Source organism: Chelonia mydas, chromosome 6 (assembly GCF_015237465.2).
Source record: "Chelonia mydas isolate rCheMyd1 chromosome 6, rCheMyd1.pri.v2, whole genome shotgun sequence".
Lineage (NCBI taxonomy): Eukaryota > Metazoa > Chordata > Testudines > Cheloniidae > Chelonia > Chelonia mydas.
This window is the reverse complement of record NC_051246.2, coordinates 1304131-1325476: the sequence shown is the minus strand read 5'-3', so window position 1 is coordinate 1325476 and position 21346 is coordinate 1304131. Positions and strand designations below refer to the sequence as shown.

At 53.1% G+C, this 21346-nt stretch overlaps 1 protein-coding gene across 6 annotated transcripts; it reads left to right on the top strand.

The window, feature by feature from the left end:
* Window positions 1-1695: 1695 nt before the first annotated feature.
* Window positions 1696-17390, top strand: LOC114022343. 6 transcript variants are annotated; one of them, XM_037898761.2, is made up of 7 exons: window positions 1696-5685; window positions 5946-6027; window positions 11496-11522; window positions 12000-12324; window positions 12707-12860; window positions 13079-13188; window positions 16607-16836. In XM_037898761.2, exons 1-7 carry the CDS (start codon window positions 5122-5124, stop codon window positions 16686-16688), a joined length of 1344 nt encoding a protein of 447 aa, XP_037754689.1. In that variant the 5' UTR covers window positions 1696-5121; the 3' UTR covers window positions 16689-16836. The 6 variants fall into 6 exon arrangements, with proteins under 6 accessions (XP_037754689.1, XP_037754690.1, XP_043405938.1 ...); XM_037898762.2 differs by having other exon boundaries at window positions 1697-5685; window positions 13729-17390; XM_043550003.1 differs by having other exon boundaries at window positions 1705-5685; window positions 12063-12324; window positions 13729-17390.
* The last annotated feature ends 3956 nt before the right edge of the window (window positions 17391-21346 follow it).

The following is a 21346-nucleotide window of genomic DNA, read 5'->3' as shown; positions in this document are numbered from 1 at the left end:
TGAGACACTAGAAAGCTTTTTTATTTCTAACCATTTCCTGTTTCTCTTCTCTCTGCTTAGTATCACCAATAAGTAGCCGCCCGCAAAAGAACCTGTCGTCTGTGACAAGTGCAGGTTGTACCCCCATAAATAATCTCGTAAGTGTAATAACTGATCATGCAGCACACCGAACTCTCTGTTCTGTATTAGCAAACTTCTTCTTAGCTTCACTATTAACCGTCTCAGGGCTGTGTTATGAAGTGTGGGACCTCAGCTACACTAACAGGCTCTTGGGAGGCAGTGAACTTAATCGTTTCTATGAGTGTCCAATGGGAGGGTGAGAGTCTCTGGGGAGCTCTGGGCTTCGCTGCATGTTACCGGCAAGGCAAGGTTTGGGCTGGCAGAGTCCTGAGGAGTTTTTTGGGGCTGGCGACCGGCTGGGGTGGCCGGGAGCGGACACACAGTTTAAGCACCAGCAAAGCGCTCTCTCTTGCTGAGGCAGAGGGCTCACTGGCTGAGGGTTCTGGGCTCCCTGAGGAGAGCATCGCTCCCGTTGTCCTGTATCTCTGTTCCTGGTGTCCCAACGACAGCTTGGATAATCACATCTTTTAAACACCTTTTCCAATTTCACCCAGACGTGTCCGGGACCGCAGCTGCTGCGTTTTCAGCCCATTCAGTGCCCTTAACTGTGCCCATTTTAACATAGCAGAGTCTAAAAACCGTTTTATTTATTTCCCCCTACTTGCTGTTGCAGCTTCAAGAACTTCCTTTGTTTTTCCTGGAAGCACGCTTAGCAAATCAATGATATTTTACCCCAGACTACCCCCCCTTCAAGATCAGGTCAGGAATCAAGTTCCTCGCAATGTTCAGCTAGGCTCTGAGGTGCCCTGCGCTGTCGTTTGGACCTCAGGGCTACCCCGAGACATCAGCACCACTGCTCTCAGGAGGCAGCAGGCCCACGTGTTCCGGTTTTACGCTGTCCTGCGGCTCTGTTGTCTCATTCTCTTGTATTTGTTGCCTGTCTGAGACCCTCTCAGACAAGACAGCTGCTTTGATGCCCCTTAACTCCCTCCTTCCCTGGGATTTGGAGGTGTTGCCTATTCTTCTGTAGTATGTCTCTATCTGGGGTGACAGCCTCAAATGACCCCACGGCAACCACTGCATCATTGTGACGTGGATCCGAAATCATGCTGATTGCTTTGTTCTGCCTCGTCTGTCTGCAAGTCCCCAGTGTCTTGCTGATGTCCGTGTCTGACAGTGAAAGCATTCTTCTTCTCCATTTTCTGTTGAACAGAATGGCAGCAGGGGACACGCCCTGGGGGCCAGTCTGTAATTTCATAGGGCTAAATACGGACCAGAGTCTGACTCGGCAGTCCTTTTCAGTCGTGGCTTAGGACGTTTGACACTGTTCTCCACCATCCCGTTCGATGGGGGATAGCATGGACAGGGGTTCTCCCGACAAACTTTTTGGTGGCCTCCGAGTGCGGCCACCAAATCTTGCTAGTGGCCACTCTGACAATTTTTCCTAAAATACTTAATTAACTTTAGGAAAAACAAATAAATATTCACATGCACATGTCCCAATTACTGTAGTTTATTTAGGTAGGGGTTTGGGTTTTTTTTAAAGACTCAATAATAAAAATCATGTCTCTGTTCTTTACTGGACCTAAACAGAATAGAAACACAAATAAGTTGCTTTACATATTTTTCTTTTTTTGGTAGGGTTTTTTTTTCTTTTCTTTTTAGATTTGCTAGCTAGTAAATCTGCCATTGTGAAAAATGAGATTTGTCTATTTGTTAATATCACTTTCCACAGCAAATTTACTCAGCCCTGGCAAGCTGGGAGCCAAATTAAGCCCTAGATGGGGAGCTGGGTAGGGAGGTGGAGAGGGCTATGGGGGATGAGCCCAGGGCTGGAGCCAGAAGCCCTGCGGCTGTGGCACAGAGCCTGCCACCACATGGCCAGAGCCTGCCCCGCCCCCCCAGGGCTGAAGCCCAATGCCCGAGCCCCACCGCCCTGGGAAGGTGGGGAACTCACACTGATCACCTGCTCCTACAGTGTTTGTGGCTCCAGACGGGGCAGGCACCACTGCTGCTCCCCCCGCCCCCCGCCCACACCCCATCACCACCCACGAGGTCGTGGCAGCAAGAAAAGCCCCTGGTGGTCACCGTGGGCACATTTGAGAAACACTGGACGAGTGGCTATATTCTAAACCCAAATTTCACTGCAAACTGCGTAACCTCGTGGCCACCGAACTGCAGCCCCTGTCGGACATTACCGTGACAGGTAGACCATGTCTAGCAAAAACAGGTTTGATATGCGCCATCACCCGTTTAGCCCTAGTGTCTTCTCGTAGGGTTATCTCAGGGAGGTGAGAACTATAGTCTAGGACAAGAACACCGTTTTCTCCAGCCTGTGTAGACAAATCCAGGCTTCCTTTGCCCCGGGGGCCAATCTTTTCCTGTGCCACCAACAGGGGCTCTTTTGCTTGACTTGGCCTGTATTTTTGGCACATACAGCAACTCTGGACAGTTTCCTCAACGTCGCGGTTCATGTGAGGCCGGCATAGAAGGGCTCTGGCCGTTCTCTGAGGTTTTCCAATCCCCAACTGATCTTCATGACTCCTTTCTAATGTATTTTTCTGTAACGCCTTGGGGATCATCCTCCTGTGGCTTTAAACAAAATGCCATCTAGTGCTGAGAGGTCCCCTTGTATTGATAATAGGGGCTGGGAATCTGCTCTCCCAGCCACCCTGTGCTAACAGCCTCAGTTACTTTCTGCAGGCTTTCATCCCGAGCAGGAGCTCTGGCAATCCCGGTCCGCATTTTGCCTGAGACCGGACAGGATTTTTAAAATTCTGAGCGACGTACAAAATCTACCTCTGAACTTTGCTCCACCGCACTTGTGTCCAGTGCTCCAGCGAGTGTGTTTGCAAGCAGCCGGCCAGCCAACCAGCCTCTCCCAGGTTTGGGAGCAATGGGCAAAGGATACATCTGGAACCGAACATCTAGCCTCTGTATTCTGGGGGGAAGCGGGAGCTGGGAGTGGCAATGAGTGGCTTATGGTCAGTTTCAGCTACAGGGTCTTCCCGTAAATAAAGATGTGAAACTCTTTTATGCCCACGGACTAGGCCCAAAGCCTCCTGCTGGATTTGAGCGTATTGGCACTCAGTTTTTGTGAGTACCCATGGCGCACAAGTCACTGGTCTACAGTTGGGACCTTGGTGCTGTAAGAGGACTATGCCAATATCTCCGTGGAGGGGTCCATGGACAACTTAGTTCTGCATGTACTGTCCTAGTACCTAGGACTGGGACCTCTTCAATTCCATCCATTTCTCAGACTCTTTATTACGATTGGCAGCCCGTGTCTACCTTGTAGCGCTCTCCGGTGGCTGGTTCGAGCAGCTAGCTTAGGCACAAATTTCTCTCTATATTTCCCCATTCCAAGGAATCTTTGTACCCCATCCCCACCCCTTGTCTGTGGCAAAGGGGCAAGCAAGTGATCTACTCCTACACCTTGGCGTGTGAACGTCTCTCCTGGGTATGTTATTTCCATTACACTGAATTTACATTGGTTTGGTTTAGCTTTAGCCCGGCACCTCTGGCTCTCTCCAAAGCTGCTCAATGCCTCTGGTCATGCTGTTTACCTAGTGTTTTTCCTTCTCCTTTTTGTACCCTGTTAGGGCTCCCCTGCCCTCCCTCGGTTCTCGCCCTGCAGACAGAAAGCAGAAGGCCAGAGTCCGACGTGCAGGCAATGCGCTGTTTAGTGGGGTCACCAAGCAAGCATATCCATAGCTCTGTACATCCGTACGGCATTTCCTGGCCTCCCTCCTCTTTCTTAGCAGGCTTAATTGTACCTGCAGTGCCCGCCCCTGGTCCCACCCCTTACAATTTATGGCCATGTTCTGTTTGGAAGGTCGTGAGTCTGGGGGCTTCAGTACCACCTCTTTTGTACCCCATGGGAGGAGTAGGGAGTGAGGTTGTGTTTCGGCCAGGGTCCCCTTTTCTCTGGCTTTTTACTGTTTCTTATGGCTCCCCCTCCTGGCTGGTTGCTTGGCCTTGCCTTGAGACAGGAGTCGAGGCCGTCTTCAACTGTGCGCTCATCTATTAAACTCCCCCGTGCCCTGCTATACCTTAACTGTCTTCCTCATCTCGTCTCCTTGTGCTAGCAACCCCATCCGGCTGTGGGCAGATGCAACACCCCGGGTCTTTGTTCTTTGTTCACACGGTAGTAAGGATATAAGCATATCAAAAGTTAAACAAGCAAACAAAACCCCAAACTCTATCTCAGGCAAATACACAGGCCTGAATGCTATATTCCCCTCACTGACATACCCTCTGATTCAAAACATCTCTCTCCTCATAAGAATGAAACAGGAGTGCGCTATACCTCAACTTTCTCTCCAGTTTCATCGTTCACCTCTCTGCCAGAGATAACTGAAACACATCAACTGCTTCCGGACCAGCTCTTGTCATGACTATCGCTACCTTCTGATTGTCTTCCTGTTTGCTGGATCCCATTGTTGCCAATACAGAGGGAAGCGCTGTTTAAATCACCTCCAGTTTCCCACAAAGTTTTAACTCTGGTGGGACTGTTCATTGCTCCATCCTTCCACCCAGCGTCTGTTCTTCGTTCATTTACTCCTGGTACCGGGTGGTGGTCAGTGATCACTCGATGCTCGCCAGGGCTCTGCTCTATCCTCGGTGTGGTTCCAGCCAGCTGTGCAACACAATAGGAGCTTCACAGCGTCCCAGTCTGGGAGCTCAGCCCTTAAAGGCACAGCCCCTGACACCACAATCCTACACCCTGTGTTATACAGGAAGTCAGACTAGAAACTATGAGTCCGAGTGGAATTTATCTCCGAGCAACTGACACTTCTACTATTATAGTATTATGGGTGTGTCACTTTCAGTAAGTCAGATGACAAAGGTCCCTCTGGCACAGATAACCAGCGTACTCCCCCGGCAACCCCACACACACACACACACACATACACACCACCACACAGCTCAGCTACGAGCAGGAAACAGCTACAGCCAAGAGAGGAAGCACCGACAGGAAGTGCTGAGCTGAACTGCAAGAGTTTCCCCAGTGACTGAGGAGGGCTCAGCCCTGCCAGGAGCCACCTGGGCCCCGCGGGGATGGCTGGCGCATGCCAGGGTGGGGCCCGAGGGCCAGGAGAAATGGAAGAGGAACAGGCTGAGTCTCGTACAGTCGCCCAGGAGTTTCTGAACTGGTTCTTACGGCGCCATGTGTATCCCGAGCAAAGGGAACACCGGAGAAGGGAGCGGGAGTGCCAGCGGGTGCAAGCTCTGGTCAGCAGGATCATGGCTCGGGTGCATCAGTGGAATACGCTGTTGTTCACGGGGGAAGCCATCCTGGTGGGCAGTCAAGCCCAGGACCTCCACGTCCGGGCAGAGTCCAGCAGCAGCGACTACGACTTCCTGGCCCCCATCCAGTACAACACGAACGTGATCCTGCTGGGTACCCTGTACAGCGCGCCGTGCACAGAGCTCCACTTCCTGCCTTCCTGGCTGAGCCTGAAGTCTGGCGTGCCGGTGTACCGCTGGGAGAACAAGCTGGTGGTGGATTACAACAAGGTGACACTAAGAAAGATCTTGGATGAGAAGAATGTAGACTGGGGCAGGAAGGATCTAGGCTTGGACCTCACGGAGGAAGACATCAAAGAAATAAATGGCCGACAGGTAAGTGAGATCATATCAGAATGTATCCTCCAGAGCCGTCCACACACTCAGCTCTGCCGGTGCCCCTCAATCCCGACCCGCAGCCCCTGCTAACCCAGCCCTGCCCCCGAGCCCTGCCGGTGCCCCTCACTCCCAACCCACAGCCCCCTGCTAGCCCAGCCCTGATCCCCAGCTCTGCCGGTGCCCCTCACTCCTGAGCTGCAGCTTCTTTTTATTTTGGATTAAAGCATCTGAATAAATTTGATTTCACCCCTTTTCAGAAGGATCTTTGGAGGGGCGGCATCGATCCATTTCTGGTAGCTCGAAAGTTCCATGAATTTGTCGAGAATGCTCTGGCTGAGGGTAAGTGTCGGTTTTTGTATTAATCCATTAGTGTTGCATTAATTAATCAAGGCTTGAAATGAAGATGATAAATAAACCCTGTGACACTCCTCAAACTAATCCCCAGATATGCTCGTATCACAGTCCCAACTCTCCCAAGATGCTCCGGCTAATCCCTCCCCCAGTCAATACGGCCACACGTAACCCAGTCACTGCAGCTGCAGGGCAAGGGGGTCATTCTCAGGGGCTATTGCTAGAATTAGCCCTGTGCAGGCATTTACCTTAACTCTGTATTTCCTGGGCAATACTACAGGCCAGAGCATGAGTTACCCAGGCAACCTTAACTCTGCGTTAATCAAGCTTTGGTCGGGGATTAGAATCGTAGATTCCAAGGCCAGCTGGCTTTGTCTGCACTAGGAGAATCGACCTCTCCCCTCTGGGCCTCTGTGGGGCAGAAACAGGGTAGAAAACGGTTGTAAATGTCTCTCAAGCCCTAGGCTGGGCCCAATTCCAAACCCGGGCGGCTGCCTTCCACCCTTCTCCTTCCTTCTAGGGCTGGATTTTTTAGCTCATCTCTGTTAGGAAGTTCCAAGATGGTGAGAGCTTTCAAGGAAAAGCCTCTGGTCCATGGCAGTCAGAATCCTGGTCCCCTCATCGATCCATCTGGTCATTCCAGACCAGGAGTGCTTTTGACCCGGGCAGTTGACCAAATCTGGGGAGCTGTTGGTTGTTCCTGTTAGGAGGAGAAATTGATGATAAGAGTCAAGTGTTTTCTTTGATGCAGTCTTGTTTGTTGACAAAGTTTATGCAGAAAGTCCTGTTTCCCTAAACATAGTAGGAATCAAACAACAGAAAACCAGTTTCTCTGCTCACTGTCCCAAACATGCCTTTCCTAGGGTTACCAAACGTCTGGGGTTTCCCGGACAATATCTCTTTTTTTGAGCTTCCATTCTCTGTCCGGGTGAATTTCTGAAATAACAGGAAATGTCCTGGATTTTTGCAGAGCAGATGCTGTAGCTCGGGGGCGAGGGATAGCTCAGTGGTTTGAGCATTGGCCTGCTAAACCCAAGGTTGTGAGTTCAATCCCTGAGGGGGCCATTTAGGGATCTGGGGCAAAAATTGGGGATTGGTCCTGCTTTGAGCAGGGGGTTGGACTAGATGATCTCCTGAGGTCCCTTCCAACCCTGATATTCTATGAGTCTATGAGAAGGAGCCCTGATTGGTCTGCTTCCCGATGGGTCTGTCCCCTGCATCCACAGCTGATTGGTCCATTCCCCGGCATCCGCGGCTGCCAGATCCCACCCACCCAGGCCCCAATTCCCAGCCCTGGGGAGGGGGGTCCCGCAGGGAGTCGATGACTGATGGCTGTCACTGCCTCCTGGGCTTGCGCCAGCCGCTCAGCCACCGTGACAGGGAGAGGCACTGCCCCCCACCTCCAGTGAGCACCCCACTGCAGGTAGCCCCTCCAGCTCCCCCAACTGTGCTCCCCAGTTCCCTTCCCCCCCCCAGTGTCCTGTTTTGGGGAACCTGAAATATGGTAACCCTAGCCTTTCCAGCCAGCACTCTGCCCAAAAAGCTTTTCTTTTAGCCACATTGCCAGCAGCGCTTCTATTCCTGTCTGCTGGGCTTTCTTCCTGCTTCTGTGTGTACGTGTGTACACACACACACACACACACACACACACACACACACACACACACACACACACACACACACACACACCCAACAGTGCCCAGCTAAGCCCCTGCCCACTAGTTCACATTGCCCCAGGTTACACCCAGTCCATAACAACAAGGTTTTTGTTTAATGCAACCTTTAACTAAGGCCTGGTCTGCGCTACAGAGTTAGGTTGACATAAGGCAGCTTACGTCAACCTCACTCTCTGTGTCTACACTACAGCCTTATTCCTGCTGATGGAAGTGCCCTACATCACTGACATCATAACTCCACCTACACGCTAGGCGTAGGGCTTATGTCGGTGTAGTTAGGGTGACGCAGGGTCCCTGTAGACACCGCGTTACTTACATCCGCTGTTGGCTGTCATTCATTCAGCTAGAGCCCTGCTTCCCCCACAGGTTCCCGGCTCCCTGCTCCCAGCTGGGCTGCCGCCTGGGCTCACTGATCCCCACTGGGAGACCTGCTTCCCCACCCAGGTTCCCCGCACCCTGCTCCCAGCTGGGCACCCCACCGGTCTGAGCCAGACAATAGCAGCGTGAAATCGGCAAGTATGTCAATTTCCCTCTTGGTAGGCTCTGTGCTGTGAAATGGAACCTGCCCCGAGCTCACAGCTGGGGGTGTCACCCCGGGCAGATGGGGGCCTCCAGCTGTGAGCCCCATGTGGCTGCCAGTGCCCCACAATGCCCCACTTCAGTCTGTGCAAGTGCTCCTGGTGAGGACACGCTGCCCCGGCAGAAGGAGGGCAGCACGGACACCACCAGCCCATTGAATTACTGCGGTGGTTATAGGTTGACCTACATTAAGTTGACCTAATTTTGTAGTGTAGACAAGCCCTAGAGCCCTTCATTTTTTACTGGTTTTTACCCCGCCCCTGCAAAAAAAAAACAACCAAAAAAAACCCCTCCTGGGTTTACAAAAGCTCTTATTCAGCTTTTACCAATTTTCACCCAAATTGTGGATCACTCAAGTACATGAAAATACCAGTTATGTTAAGGAAATCCAATCCGTGACATCCGGTAGACATGTTTATGTTAATAATGAATTCGTCTAAGTGTAAAAGCGAGGCTGTCTGTTAAAGCAAGGTAACGCAGTGGAAGATACACACACACGTCAGTGCTTGACTCCTAAACAAAAGGAAGAGCCAGTAGCTGGCTGTCTGCTCCAGAAGGAGAGACGGTGGCTCAGTAACATGTGGCCCAAACCCAGCTCCCTGCGCTAGAAGGAGAGATGACATCTCAGTTAGCCTCAGCCACCATCTCTCCTTCTGGAGCAGGGAGCCAGGTCCCGGGAGCTTTTAGGACTGGAGCACGGATGTACTTTTCTTGATTTGTTGCTTTTTCTCTGTCTTCCCCCCCCAGTATCCATCCCGATGTTGACCCAGAAAACTGCGACTTTAATTTTTTGCACCGATTCTCATCCATCTTTAAGTTTTTTTAATAAACTCTTATGAATTCCCAAATAAAATCCGAAGGTGAAGGGCCTTGCCTACACCAACTTTTCACGGCCTTACAAGGATTTAATTAATCCATTTTACAACCGACATCCATCTATTTCTGGCACTGTTTAACTAAGGATCTGTTTCCACAGCACACTAGTGTGTATTTCCATTTAGACCTGGGTGACATTTTTCAGCCAAAACTTTCCTTCAGTGAAAAATGCAGATTCAGGTCAGCTGAATCATTTTGCAAATTCATGCCTATTTTGGCCAGTAATTTAAAACAACAGGTTTAAAACAAACAAAAGGAAGTATTTCTTCACACAACACACAGTCAACCTGTGGAACTCCTTGCCAGAGGATGTTGTGAAGGCCAAGACTATAACAGGGCTCAAAAAAGAACTAGATAAATTCATGGAGGATAAGTCCATCAATGGCTATTAGCCAGGATGGGCAGGGATACAACCTCTTGCTCCAGGTGTCCCTAGCCTCTGTTTGCCAGGAGCTGGGAATGGGCGACAGGGGATGGATCACTTGATGATTACCTGTTCTGTTCATTCCCTCTGGGGCACCTGGCATTGGCCTCTGACGGAGACAGGATACTGGACTAGATGGACCTTTGGTCTGACCCAGTATGGCCGTTCTTATGTGATGGGCATGTGTAGGACCCATGGATCTTGAAAGGTGCATTATGGGGAGTGTCGATCATCGTAGTAGTGGAGATGTGTCCCCAGGTTTTGCATCTGTTGTTCTGGCAGGGTCTGGTGCTACTTTGAGTTGGTGAGTCCTGGTCTGTGGGGAGCTTGCTTCTGTTGGTGAGGTTGGAGCTTGTTTGAAGGCCAGAAAAGGGGGTTCGGGAAAGATTTTTTTCAAAATGGGGTCCCCATCAGTATGGGTTGTAATTATTTGATGATACCCAGTATGGGCTCCAGTCTGGGGTGGTAGGTGACAACTGTGTGCAGTTGGTGGGATTTTTTCCCCCCTGTATTGAAGCAGGTTATCTCAGCATATTTTGGTGACCCGTTCCATGACGCGATCTACTCCTCTCATGGAGTGTCCTTGTTTGGTGAAGCTGACTCTGAGTGTGTTAAGGTGGTTGTCCAGGACTTTCTCCTCGGAACATATTCTGTGGTATCTGAGTGCCTGACTGTTGAGAACAGATTTCTAGGTGGGTTTGGGGTGGTTACTGGATCTGTGAAGGTAGGTGTGGTGATCTGTGGGTTTCTTGCGTGTGGTTGTCCATAGGGTTCCATTGCTGAAGCTGATCGCAGTGTCCAGGAAGTTGATGCTGGTGTGGGAGTGCTCCAGAGAGAGTTTAATGGATGAGTGGGGGTTGTTGAAGTTGTGGTGGAAATCTCTGAGGGAGTTTAAGTCATCTGTCCAGAGGGTGTAAATATCATCAGTGTATCTCAGGTGTATCATCGGTTTTCTGGTGCACTTGTCCAGAAATTCTTCCTCAAGGTGGCCCATGAAGAGTTTGACATATTGGGGAGCCATTCTAGTACCCACGGCTGCTTCCGTGGTTTGAACAAAGTTCTCATTGTCGAATGTACAGTTGTTATGGGTGAGGATGAAACGGACGAGTGTGGGGCGGGTATCTGAGGGTTGTCCCTTGTCTTGAAGCTATTTGAGGCAGGCAGCTCTGCCGTCATTGTGAGGGATGTCAGTGTACAGGGAGGTGACATCCATGGTGGCCAGGATGGTGTTCTGAGACAGGTTGTTAACGTTGCCGAGTCTGTGGACTGTGTCCTGTAGGGATCTGATGTGTGCTCTGTCTCTTTGGCAGCAGCGAACCTAATAATTTCTGTGAGTGTTGAATGAGAGGGACTGGACCTGCAGGGAGAGGTCTCTGGGGAACTCGGGATGGGCTTCACTGATTGTTTTCTACACGGCAAGGTTTGGACTGTCAGATTCTCCAGAAGTTCGCGGGTGAGGCGGACAACTGGGGTGGCAGGGAGCTGGCACACAGTCTGATCTCCAGCAAAGCTCTCTGTTGCTAAGGCAGTGAGGTAAACTGGCTTACGGTTCTAAGTGCCCCGAGCAGAGCATCACACCGGGGTTGTATGGATTTTCTTTACTGGGATAAAAATCATCCTGTACGTGAAGTAGTTAATCAGAGGAACTGCTAAGTGTAGAACAGGCCCAGCTGATCGTATTTCCGGTGTGTGTTGATTTCAGCACTTCCGACAACCCGTAGCTGTAACTGTGAGCCGGCCAAGACTTGATTAATATAGACACAAAGAAATCCGACTTCTTCCAACCCTGCAGGAATCTCATCGTTTTCTTCCAGTTTTACCTTTGTGATCAGCCTTCTATACAAGACTCTGAGTGTCATAGATTTTAACTAGCCCTTTTCTTCTCCCATCTCTGCTTTTAGAGAGAAGCAGCCCTGCTCCCGGAATTAGTAAGTATTAAAGAGATAGAATAAGGCGCTTTGTAAGCGGAGAAATTACAAGCACCACCTATGAGGGAAATGCAGAAGGGAAACTGTTAAATTGCATAGGGTAAAATGGGAAATACATTTAAAAGGGGGCTGCAGGTTGGGATTCAGAGGTATCGGCACAGTTATGGGGGGAGCCCAGGGCTGGGCTAGCAGGGGGCTGTGGGTCGAGATTATGGGGCACTGGCACAGTTGTTTTCTGAGAAATTTTACCCTGTTCCTTCTTAATCTCTCGCACAATGGAGTTCCCAGAGTTAGGGGTTAGGGAGTCAGGATTCTTGGTTTCGATCTTCAGTTCTTCCACTAACTCACCATGTGCCCATGGAGATGAAGTTAGTCACACAATGTCACAGAGACTCAAAAGAAGACTCAGAAATAGAACCTAGGAGTCCTGGGATCTTGGCCCTCATTCCCTTAATCTTTGCCCTTCCATCATCTCAGATCTGCAAAGCTTTTATCTCTGTCTGCTTTTGACTCCCACTCCGCTGTCTTGCCCTCTCCAAGGCAACGTTAGACTGAGCGACTTTGCAAAATGCTCTGCCGTGCAGCTCAGCCTGGAGGTGGACGGCCAAGCTGTGTCTATAGACCTGGTACCCACCATCCGGAATAAAGTGGACATGTCCATGGATTGGCCAAGGCAGGATCTCAGGTGGCTTTCTGAATGGTGGGACCAGGAGCAAGACACTGAGCGGATCAAACCCACCTGGAATATCATGGAAATTTACAAAACTGGGGCCGATCTGGTGGCCAAGAATCTGTACTGGAGGTAAAAATGCAAATCTCATTTGTTCTAGCAGAAGGCAATAAAAACACACACAGAGGGGGGCTCAGCCCCTCCAGCATGGGGGAGCACAGACACACACACACACACACACACACACACAGAGCAGTGCACATCCCCACCAGCAGGGGGCAGCAGGGACACACACACACATACACACACAGCAGGGGCCATCCCCACCAGCAGGGGGCGCAGGGACGGACACACACACACACACACACACACACACACACACACAGAGCAGGGGCCATCCACACCAGCAGGGGGCGCAGGGACACACACACACCCTGGTGCAGGTGTGGGATGGGGGTCAGTCTGACCCCGTACTCCCATTCAGCCCTGTCTCATTTCGCCGACCCCTTCCCAGGCTCTCCTACTCCCTGGCTGAGACCCGACTCCTCAGGGACATTGACCTCGATGGTGCTGGGTGGAGGCGGGAGGCGCTGCAGCTGCTGAAGCAAATCAACATGGAGAAGTGGGTACCGCACTATGGCAAAGTCCTGACCTCCTACCACCTGAAGGTAACTCAGACAGAGAGGGCAGAGTGGGAGGGGGTGGGGAATGGATGATACGAGCATCCACAGGTATAGGGGAGAAAGATCTAGTGGGTTAGAGCAGCAGGGGAGGGGCGGCAGAGAGGGCTGGGTTTTATTCCAGCTCCGGGAAGGGGAGTGGGGTCTAGTGGTTAGCGCTGCGTGTTTCTTCTTCCAACTGTTTCGCTCTGGGTTCTCCATCTCAGGTGCCCATGTGCCCCAGATGCCTTTGTTGGGAGAATTTTGGTAGCGGTGCCCATTCCGCCCAAACACGACCTCCAGACATCCTCGTGCCCCATACCGAGGATATAGAGAGGTGAGCGGGAGAACCACCCTCAGTTCCTTCTCTGCCACCTGACAGCCTAAGATAGTGTCTCGTGTGCCCACTTCACCTTTGCTTAGCTTAGTCAAGCCTCCAATTTTAGTCACAATTAGAGTGCAGTGCTGTTTAGCTCACCTCATTTATTTCTTTATACTTTGTGGGGGGGTCTGTTTAATGTTCCCCTTGCCCCCTCCCTCCTCCGCCTGCCCCTTCCCCTCCATTCTGAGAGGTTTATGCTTCGGGAGTTGTCATCGACTTGGTATGCCGGGATCCCCAGGATTTCAGCTTTCCCGGTCAGTGACGGACATTCCCGGTGTAACTGCTGCCTGAGATACCCCCAAATCCCAGCTAAGTGCAAAATCTGCTCGGCGGTTAAAAGGAGAGCTTGTAAAAATTGGAGATTAAATTTAGGCTCTTCACGATGGAGCTCTCCCTCTGACCAGTCAGGGGTCCAGGCCCAGATACCCCTTGGACATTGGCCTCTGAGTGAAAACAGTGCTCTGCTGATCTCAGTCCCTGCAAATTCCCGACCAGATTTTCCTGACGTGAGGGTTTCCAGAAGTGGACTTCTTTCCGACCACCACCAACAGAAAGTGTAAGAAAATCTGTTCGAGAGGAGGTCTGGGTTATCAATCCTTGGGAGATGCCTTCCTCATTCCTTGGACAAGAGCTCTTCTTCATGCATATCCTCTGACACCATTGATTCGGAACAAGATCAAACGAGACAGAGACGGAGTCACTCTAGCTGCACCAACTCGCTCGAGCCAGGTCTGGTTCTCTGACCTGATTCATCTCACTTCCTATCCAGCCGCAGCTTCTGGTCGTTTCCTGTCTGTTGCCCCAGGACTCCAGTTGGTCTCTCCACTTCAACATGGCCATCCATGGTTCCTCAATGGTTCTCGGGGATAGAGGTTTCCTGCTCAGCAGATATAAAACAGATACAATGATCTCTACTAGAAATACTTACCTTCAGAAATGGAAGAGATTTTACCATTGGGGTCCCCAGTGACAGTTTTCACCTGTTCATTCTTCCCTCTCCGATGTTCTTAATTATCTGATGGATTTTGAGAAATCAGGTCTTTCTATGAGTTCCATCAGAGTTCGTTTCGTGGCTATTACAGCCTTTCATTCCCCTGTGCAAGGACTTTCAGTCTTTGGTCCAAGAGGTGAATCTAGCTAAATCGCTCAGTAATAGTGACCACAATGCAATTAAATTTAGCATCCTTGTAGGGGGGGATAATTAACCCCCCCACACACACACACTGTAATATTTAACTTTAATGAGAAGCAATTTGCTAAAGATTGTGACGGGCTTGTACCAACCCTGCGCTGGAGAGGTGAGGGTTAACAAACTGCTCTGGGCCCAAGAAGCCACGCCCCCTCGCCCCTACTGGGCATGCTCCCAGTGGCAGGAGCGTTGAAAAGGGAGCCGCTCGGCTCAGGCTGGGCTGACGGAGGAGGAGGGCGGTTGTGGGCAAGAGCCTCCTGCCGGGAAGCCTCCGGGGCTCCAAGCCGCCGGGGTCGAGCCGCCTAGCTGCAGCGCGGGAAGCCAGCCGGCTGCGGGAGCCGAGAGGGACGACTTGCTGTTCCCAGCGAAGGAGTTGCCGGACACAGAGCAGGGCGAACACAAGAAGGACCCCACGTCCAACCCCCGGAGATGCCGCTGGAGGGACGAGGGTAGAAAGCGACGCAGGGAAAGCGCTCTGGGGTATCAGGACATGAACCCTGTGTCAGGGTCCCTTGTTTTGAAGGGCCCTAGGTCAGAACTTGGTCGAGTAGGGTGGGCCTGGGTTCCCCTACCATCCCCACACTTGCCACTAGGCAATACTCCCCCTCTGCTATTGCTGCTAGGCAAAGCGACCCCTGGGACCGCCACTGGTGGATGTTATATCCTGGAGCGTCACCATTAGGTGGCACTATCCGTCCGAAGCCCCCAGCCAGCCCCCCGACAAAGATACAGAAACTAACAGTACAAATTTCTTTCAATACATCAGAAGCAGGAAGCCTCTCAAAGAACCAGTGGGACCACTGGACGATGAGGGGCTAAAGAAGCCCTCAAGGAAGACAAGGCTGTTGTAGAGAAGCTAAATGAATTCTTTGCATCCGTCCTTACTGCAGAAGATGTGAGGGAGATTCCCACATCAGAACTGTCCTTTTTGGGCACCAGATCAGAAGTACTGACCCACACTGATGTGTTAATAGAGGAGGTTTTAGAACAAGTGGCTAAACTAAACAGTAATAAGTCCCCAGGACCAGATGGGATCCACCCAAAAGTTCAGAAGGAACTCAAATATGAAATTGCAGAACTACTAACTGTGGTATGTAGCCTATCGCTTAAATCAGCCGCTGTACCAGATGACTGGAAGATGACCAAGCTAACGCCAGTTTTAGAAAAGGGTGCCAGAGGTGATCCTGGCAATTACAGGCCGGTAAGCCTGACTTCCGTACCAGGCGGCTTGGTAGAAACTACAGTAAAGAACAGAATTATCAGACACATAAGCATGATTTGTTGGGGAAGAGTCAACTTGGCTTTTGTAAAGGGAAATCATGCCCCACCAATCTGTTAGAATTCTTTGAAGGTGTCAACAAACAAGTGGACAAGGGGGATCCAGTGGATACAGTGTACTTGGATTTTCAGAAAGCCTTTGACAAGTTCCCTCACCACAGGCTCTTAAGCAAAGTAAGCTGTCATGGGATAAGAGGGAAGGTCCTCTCATGGATCAGTAACTGGCTGAAAGATAGGGCTGGAATAAATGGTCAGCTTTCACAATGGAGAGAGGGAAACAATGGGCTCCCCAAGGATCTGTACTGGGACCTGTGCTGCTCAACATACTCATTAATGATCTGGAAAAGGGGGTGAACAGTAAAGTGGCAAAATTATTCAGGATAATTAAGTCCAAAGCTGGCTGCAAAGCGTTACAGGGGGTGTCACAAAACCGGGTGACGTATCAGTATTGATAAGTGCAAAGTAATGCACATTGGAAAACATAATCCCAACATAACAATACATAACAATGGGTTCTCAATTCGCTATTTCCACTCGAGAGAGAGATTTTGGTCACTGTGGATAGTCCTCTGAAAACTTCCACTCAGTGCGCAGCAGCAGTCAAACGGGCTAACCGTGTGTTAGAAACTATTAGGAGAGGGATAGAAAACGAGACAGAAAATGTTTCATCTTGTGGGACGTCACGGTAGAGACGGAATGGAGGGCGGTTCGTCCGCTCGCCTCTAGGGCTCGCGGTGTGGGACACACGGGTGTGTGGAGCTCACGCACAACGCAGGTGCTGCTACCAAAAAATCTCTGCTGGACGGCGCAGGGGTGTGCGCACCTGAAGGGCAGCATCCGTCGGGGCCCGGTTCTGGGAGAACTCCAGCTGCTACGCGAGGTGAGTAACTTCTCCTTCTCTCGCAGATGGTCCTGTTTTGGGCTTCTGACCTCAACCCAGAGCCCGAGAACTGGACCACGGTGCTGGATGCTCTGGGGACCCTGCTGAAGGTGCTGGAGTTCAGCCTGGAGAAGAAACAGCTGCCCAGCTACTTCCTGCCTTCGATGAATTTCTTCGACTGGCACCGGAGTGAGGAAGAGAATTCCCTGAAAAACCGGGTGCTGGAGGTGCTCAGACTGGAGGTGAGGCTGATGAGATGCAGCCCAGAACAGTACCTCCAGCTGAGCTACGACCTGGCCAAGCCCCAAGGCCCGGGACCCTTCATCCAACGGGAGCGGGAGCTGGACGAGTTTAGAAGGAAGCATCAGAAACTCTTTGAAGAGTTCAAAAACCTGAAGGAAGAAAAACAGCCGGGACAGGGAGCTGCGAGTATCTTCTTCGCCCAACACAGACACTTGGGCTCGTGTCTGCAGTTGAATATTCTACGCCAGGGGTTCTGAAACTGGGGGTTGGGACCCCTCAGGAGGCCGTGAGATTATTACATGGCGGGGTCAAGAGCTGTCAGCCTCCACCCCAAACCTCGCTTTGCCTCCAGCATTTATAATGGTGGTAAATATATGAAAAAGTGTTTTTCATGTATAAGGGGGGTCGCACTCAGAGGCTTGCTGTGTGAAAGGGGTCACCAGGACAAAAGTCTGAGAACCCCTGTTCTACGCTAACTTCACTTGGCTTTGGATTTACCCTGGGGGAACAGAGTCTGCTTAAAAACCATGAGACTTTATTAAAAAAACCAATGTTTTTAAACAATAATAAATGCCAGGTTCTGTTTATTGGCCTTCAGAGTTTTGCAGTGGGTGTCACATGGGGACGCTCTGGGTTGAGCCAAGGGGAGCTGGGATCAGAATCCGGCCCTGACCCCACTGCAGTCGGGGGGTGACTCCGGTTTGACCCCAGAATCCAGCCCTTTGGGAGTAGAAACCGAACCTCTTTTCTCCTTTCGCCCTCAAACGCCGTTCGGTGGCTTAGTAGAGCACGTCCGCTTCCTTTCCGAAGGCCCAGCCCGCTCCCTCCCTCCGCACGCCGGGCTCCATTACGCCGGCTCACGGAGATGTCGCCGTTCCTAAATCTTCGTTGTCTCGTCTCTGTCGTCAGCGAGCCTGCGTGTGGCCCCGCTCCCCTTCAGTGCGTGTTGGAACGTGGGCTCGTTCTCCACGGCCTAGAACGTGTGGGAAAGCACCTGCCGACCGCACTCCTTTGAACAGCCGCTGCTTCGTGCCAGGCAGTCGTACCAGGCTCCTTGATACGGCTGCCAGTCAGCTGCGACCGGCAGGGGGTGAGTCCACCACGCTCTGCCTGCCCCCCTGGGAGCCCACTGTCCGCTGGGTAGGTATCCCAGGGAGCCCAGCGTGTCGTAATGAGCATGCTGGCTAATTCTTGCAGTGCATTGAGGAATACCCCCTGCGGGGACCCTGAGGCTTGGGGGCGGGTGGGGGGGAGCAGGCAAACTCCCACCATCCTGGCCACTGCATCCCATGAATCATCTGGTTCCTTGCCATTTTCAGGGAGCTGTCAGAGGTGCAGGCTCCCAGGAGCCAGTGACAAGAGGGGCAGGATGGGGTGGGCTGGATGGACAGACAAACGGAAGGGCAGGGAGGGAGGGGAACATGACAGGGTTGTGTGTAGTGAGGAATGGGGGGATGGAGTGCTGGGGGGGGGGGGGATAGACAATTCAGCCTGCACTGAAATCACACCCAACAGCTGGCCCATCTCTGCTATTTGCCCCCTTCTGGCTCCCACACACCCCTGGCTATTCCCCTGCCCCTGCCCGGCAGTGCTGACACCTGCCTTTCCACTGGCTTTTCCTATACAGCTCTGGGTGATTTCACTCCACGCTTCTGCCTCCCCAGCATGCCCCCCGCCCACCTGGGTCATCACCCCCCAGCCTCCTCCCTCCCTGTTAATACCCAGCCACCCACCCACCCCAGCAAAGTGTCACTCAGCAAATGGGAAAACAGAGGGACCCTGACACCCCGACACACTATCCCCACCCTGTTCCCCGGGGCATGTGGCACCCTTTGGTGGCAGCAGTGGGCTAGTGCCAAGGGTGCCCATACACACAGCTGCCCCCTGGTGGCAGCAGTGAGATATGGCGCAGACACACATCCCTGTGCACCCAGGTGCTCCCTGGTGTTCGTAGTGGGGTACTGCAGAGACTTTCCCAGCTCCTGGCAAAGAGGGGCTAGGGACACCCTCCCTGCTCATCCTGGCAAACAGCCATTGATGGACTGATCCCCCATGAATCTATCTAGCTCCCTTCTGAACCCCATTACCGTCTTGGCCTTCACAATACCCTCTGGCAAGGAGTTCCCCAGGTTGACAGTGCGTTATGTGCAAAAATACTTTCTTGTGTTTGTTTTAAACCTGCTGTCTAATTTCATTGGGTGGCCCCTTGTTCTTGTGTTATGAGAAGGAGTAAATAACACTTCCTTATCCACTTTCTCCACACCAGCCGTGATTTTATAGACCTCTATCATATCCCCCCTTAGTCTCCTCTTTTCCAGGCTGAAAAGTCCCAGTCTCACTAATCTCTCCTCATACGGAAGCTGTTCCAGACCCCTGGAAGCCGTTCCAGACCCCTTTCCCAGGAAACCTTTAGGGCTAGACACCGAAGGACTGGCTGACCGCGCGGTACTTTGCGTAAAATCCAGACTGCTATTGACCTGGCAACGTGGCTGGCCCTGGGGTCAGAAGAGCACTTTGTGCAGCCAGCAGAGATTTTACGTAACTTCTCCCTGGACTGGAGCTCGGTGCTGGTTGGGACCAGAGAACGGGACGGCAGGGAAGGGGGCTGGGTGGCTGCTTTTTTCAGCTTCTCCATAACCAGGGTGGGGGATCAGGAGCTCCGTGTGTGACGGGTTGGGGAGTCGAACGTCAGTGTTACCCACCAGTCGCTGGGAGGATCTGCTCCTCCCCCCCTCCCCCCGGCAGCCTGCCCTGCCCTGGGCATGTCCAGCGTGGGCTGCCCCAGGCTCCCCGGGTCACACGAGCCAAGATGATCATTAGGCTCCCTCGTTAATCTGGGGCGTGACAGAAGCCTGACATGCTCATTGAGCTCGGCAGAGCCAAAGCCCTAAAATGTGGCTGTGGATTTTGCCAGGCCGCCTCGGGACAGAGGCCGGAAGTTGGCTCAGTTCCACCCATCCCGGAGCCACTGTCCTCACCTCCCTGGGCTGTGACGTTTGTGTCACCGACGCAATCGCTGGAGAAAGCACACCCCACGGCCTGGCTGGGAGCCAGGACTCCTGGGTTCTCCCTGGCTCAGGGAGGGGAGTGGGGTCTAGAGGGGTTAGAGAAGGGTGGCTGGGAGCCAGGACTCCTGGGTTCTCCCCGGCTCGGGGAGGGGCGTGGGGTCTAGAGGGGTTAGAGAAGGGTGGCTGGGAGCCAGGACTCCTGGGTTCTCCCTGGCTCGGGGAGGGGAGTGGGGGCTGGTGGGTTAGAGCAGGTGGGGCTGGGAGCCAGGACTCCTGGGTTCTCCCCGGCTCGGGGAGGGGAGTGGGGGCTGGTGGGTTAGAGCAGAGGGGGCTGGGAGCCAGGACTCCTGGGTTCTCCCCGGCTTGGGGAGGGGCATGGGGTCTAGAGGGGTTAGAGGAGAGGGGGGCTGGGAGCCAGGACTCCTGGGTTCTCTCCCCAGCTCTGGGAGGAGAGTGAGGCCTGGTGGGTTAGAGCAGAGGGGGCTGGGAGCCAGGACTCCTGGGTTCTCCCCGGCTTGGGGAGGGGCATGGGGTCTAGAGGGGTTAGAGCAAGGGGGGCTGGGAGCCAGGACTCCTGGGTTCTCTCCCCAGCTCCAGGAGGGGAGTGGCGGCTAGTGGGTTAGCGCAGGGGGGACTGGGAGCCAGGACTCCTGGGTTCTCTCCCCAGCTCTGGGAGGAGAGTGGGGGCTGGTTAGGGCAAGGGGGGCTGGGAGCCAGGACTCCTGGGTTCTCTCCCCGGCTCTGGGAGTGGGGGGTGGTGTTTCGAGTGGGGGCTGGGAGCCAGGACTCCTGGGTTCTCTCCCTGGTTCAGGGAGGAGAGTGGGGGCTGTTGGAGGATTTGCTGCCTGGCTCCCCTCCCTTGGCCAGTTCCCCGCAGTTACACCCGTTACAGAACCTCCCATGTTCAGACTCTCAGCGCCAGCGTCTCCTGCTGCGCGAAGCCCTGGGACTGGGACCCCCAGGGCTCCTTCTCTGATCCAGGCCGGCTCCCCCTGCGATCGCCAGTGTTGCCCCCCTGCCCCTCCGCGGGGTCCCCCCCGAGCCGCCCACCCCAGAGAACCAGGCAGCTGCCGGCTCCCCGCAGCCCGGGCTGAGAGCGACCCAGGAATGAGCGTGGAGCCAGGTCCCCCAGCCGCAGTGGCCCCCAGGCCGGATACCGAGATACACCCAGCTCCGGGCAGACGGAGCCCCCAGCCCGGCGGCCTGGGCTGAGGCGGAGTTGCTGTAACGCGAGCTGTGATGAAAACGGCAGCAGGCCGCACACCAGAGCTGGGCGCAGTCAGGGAGGCTGGAGAGAGGCCAGAGGCGGAGCCGGCTGCATAGCCCGTGCCAAGGGGCCCGGCGTAACACAGGTTTGCTAAACGCGTTCCCTGCCCTCCAAGTCAAACGCTGCCTCAATGCACCCCCAGATCTGTGGGGCGACAGCTCCGTGCACCCCCCCCCGCCCCGCCCGGCTCCAGATCTCTCGGCCAAACCCCTGAGCCGCAGCAGCCCTCCGGGCACAGAGACAGGGAG

Excerpts from the sequence above, each read along its gene's own strand:
- LOC114022343 (XM_037898759.2), top strand. The coding sequence starts at position 5,122 with ATGGCTGGCGCATGCCAGGGTGGGGCCCGAGGGCCAGGAGAAATGGAA. Across the intron at positions 6,028-11,495 it reads CGAGAATGCTCTGGCTGAGG|AGAGAAGCAGCCCTGCTCCC; the intron begins GTAAGTGTCGGT and ends CTCTGCTTTTAG. Across the intron at positions 12,325-12,706 it reads GCCAAGAATCTGTACTGGAG|GCTCTCCTACTCCCTGGCTG; the intron begins GTAAAAATGCAA and ends ACCCCTTCCCAG.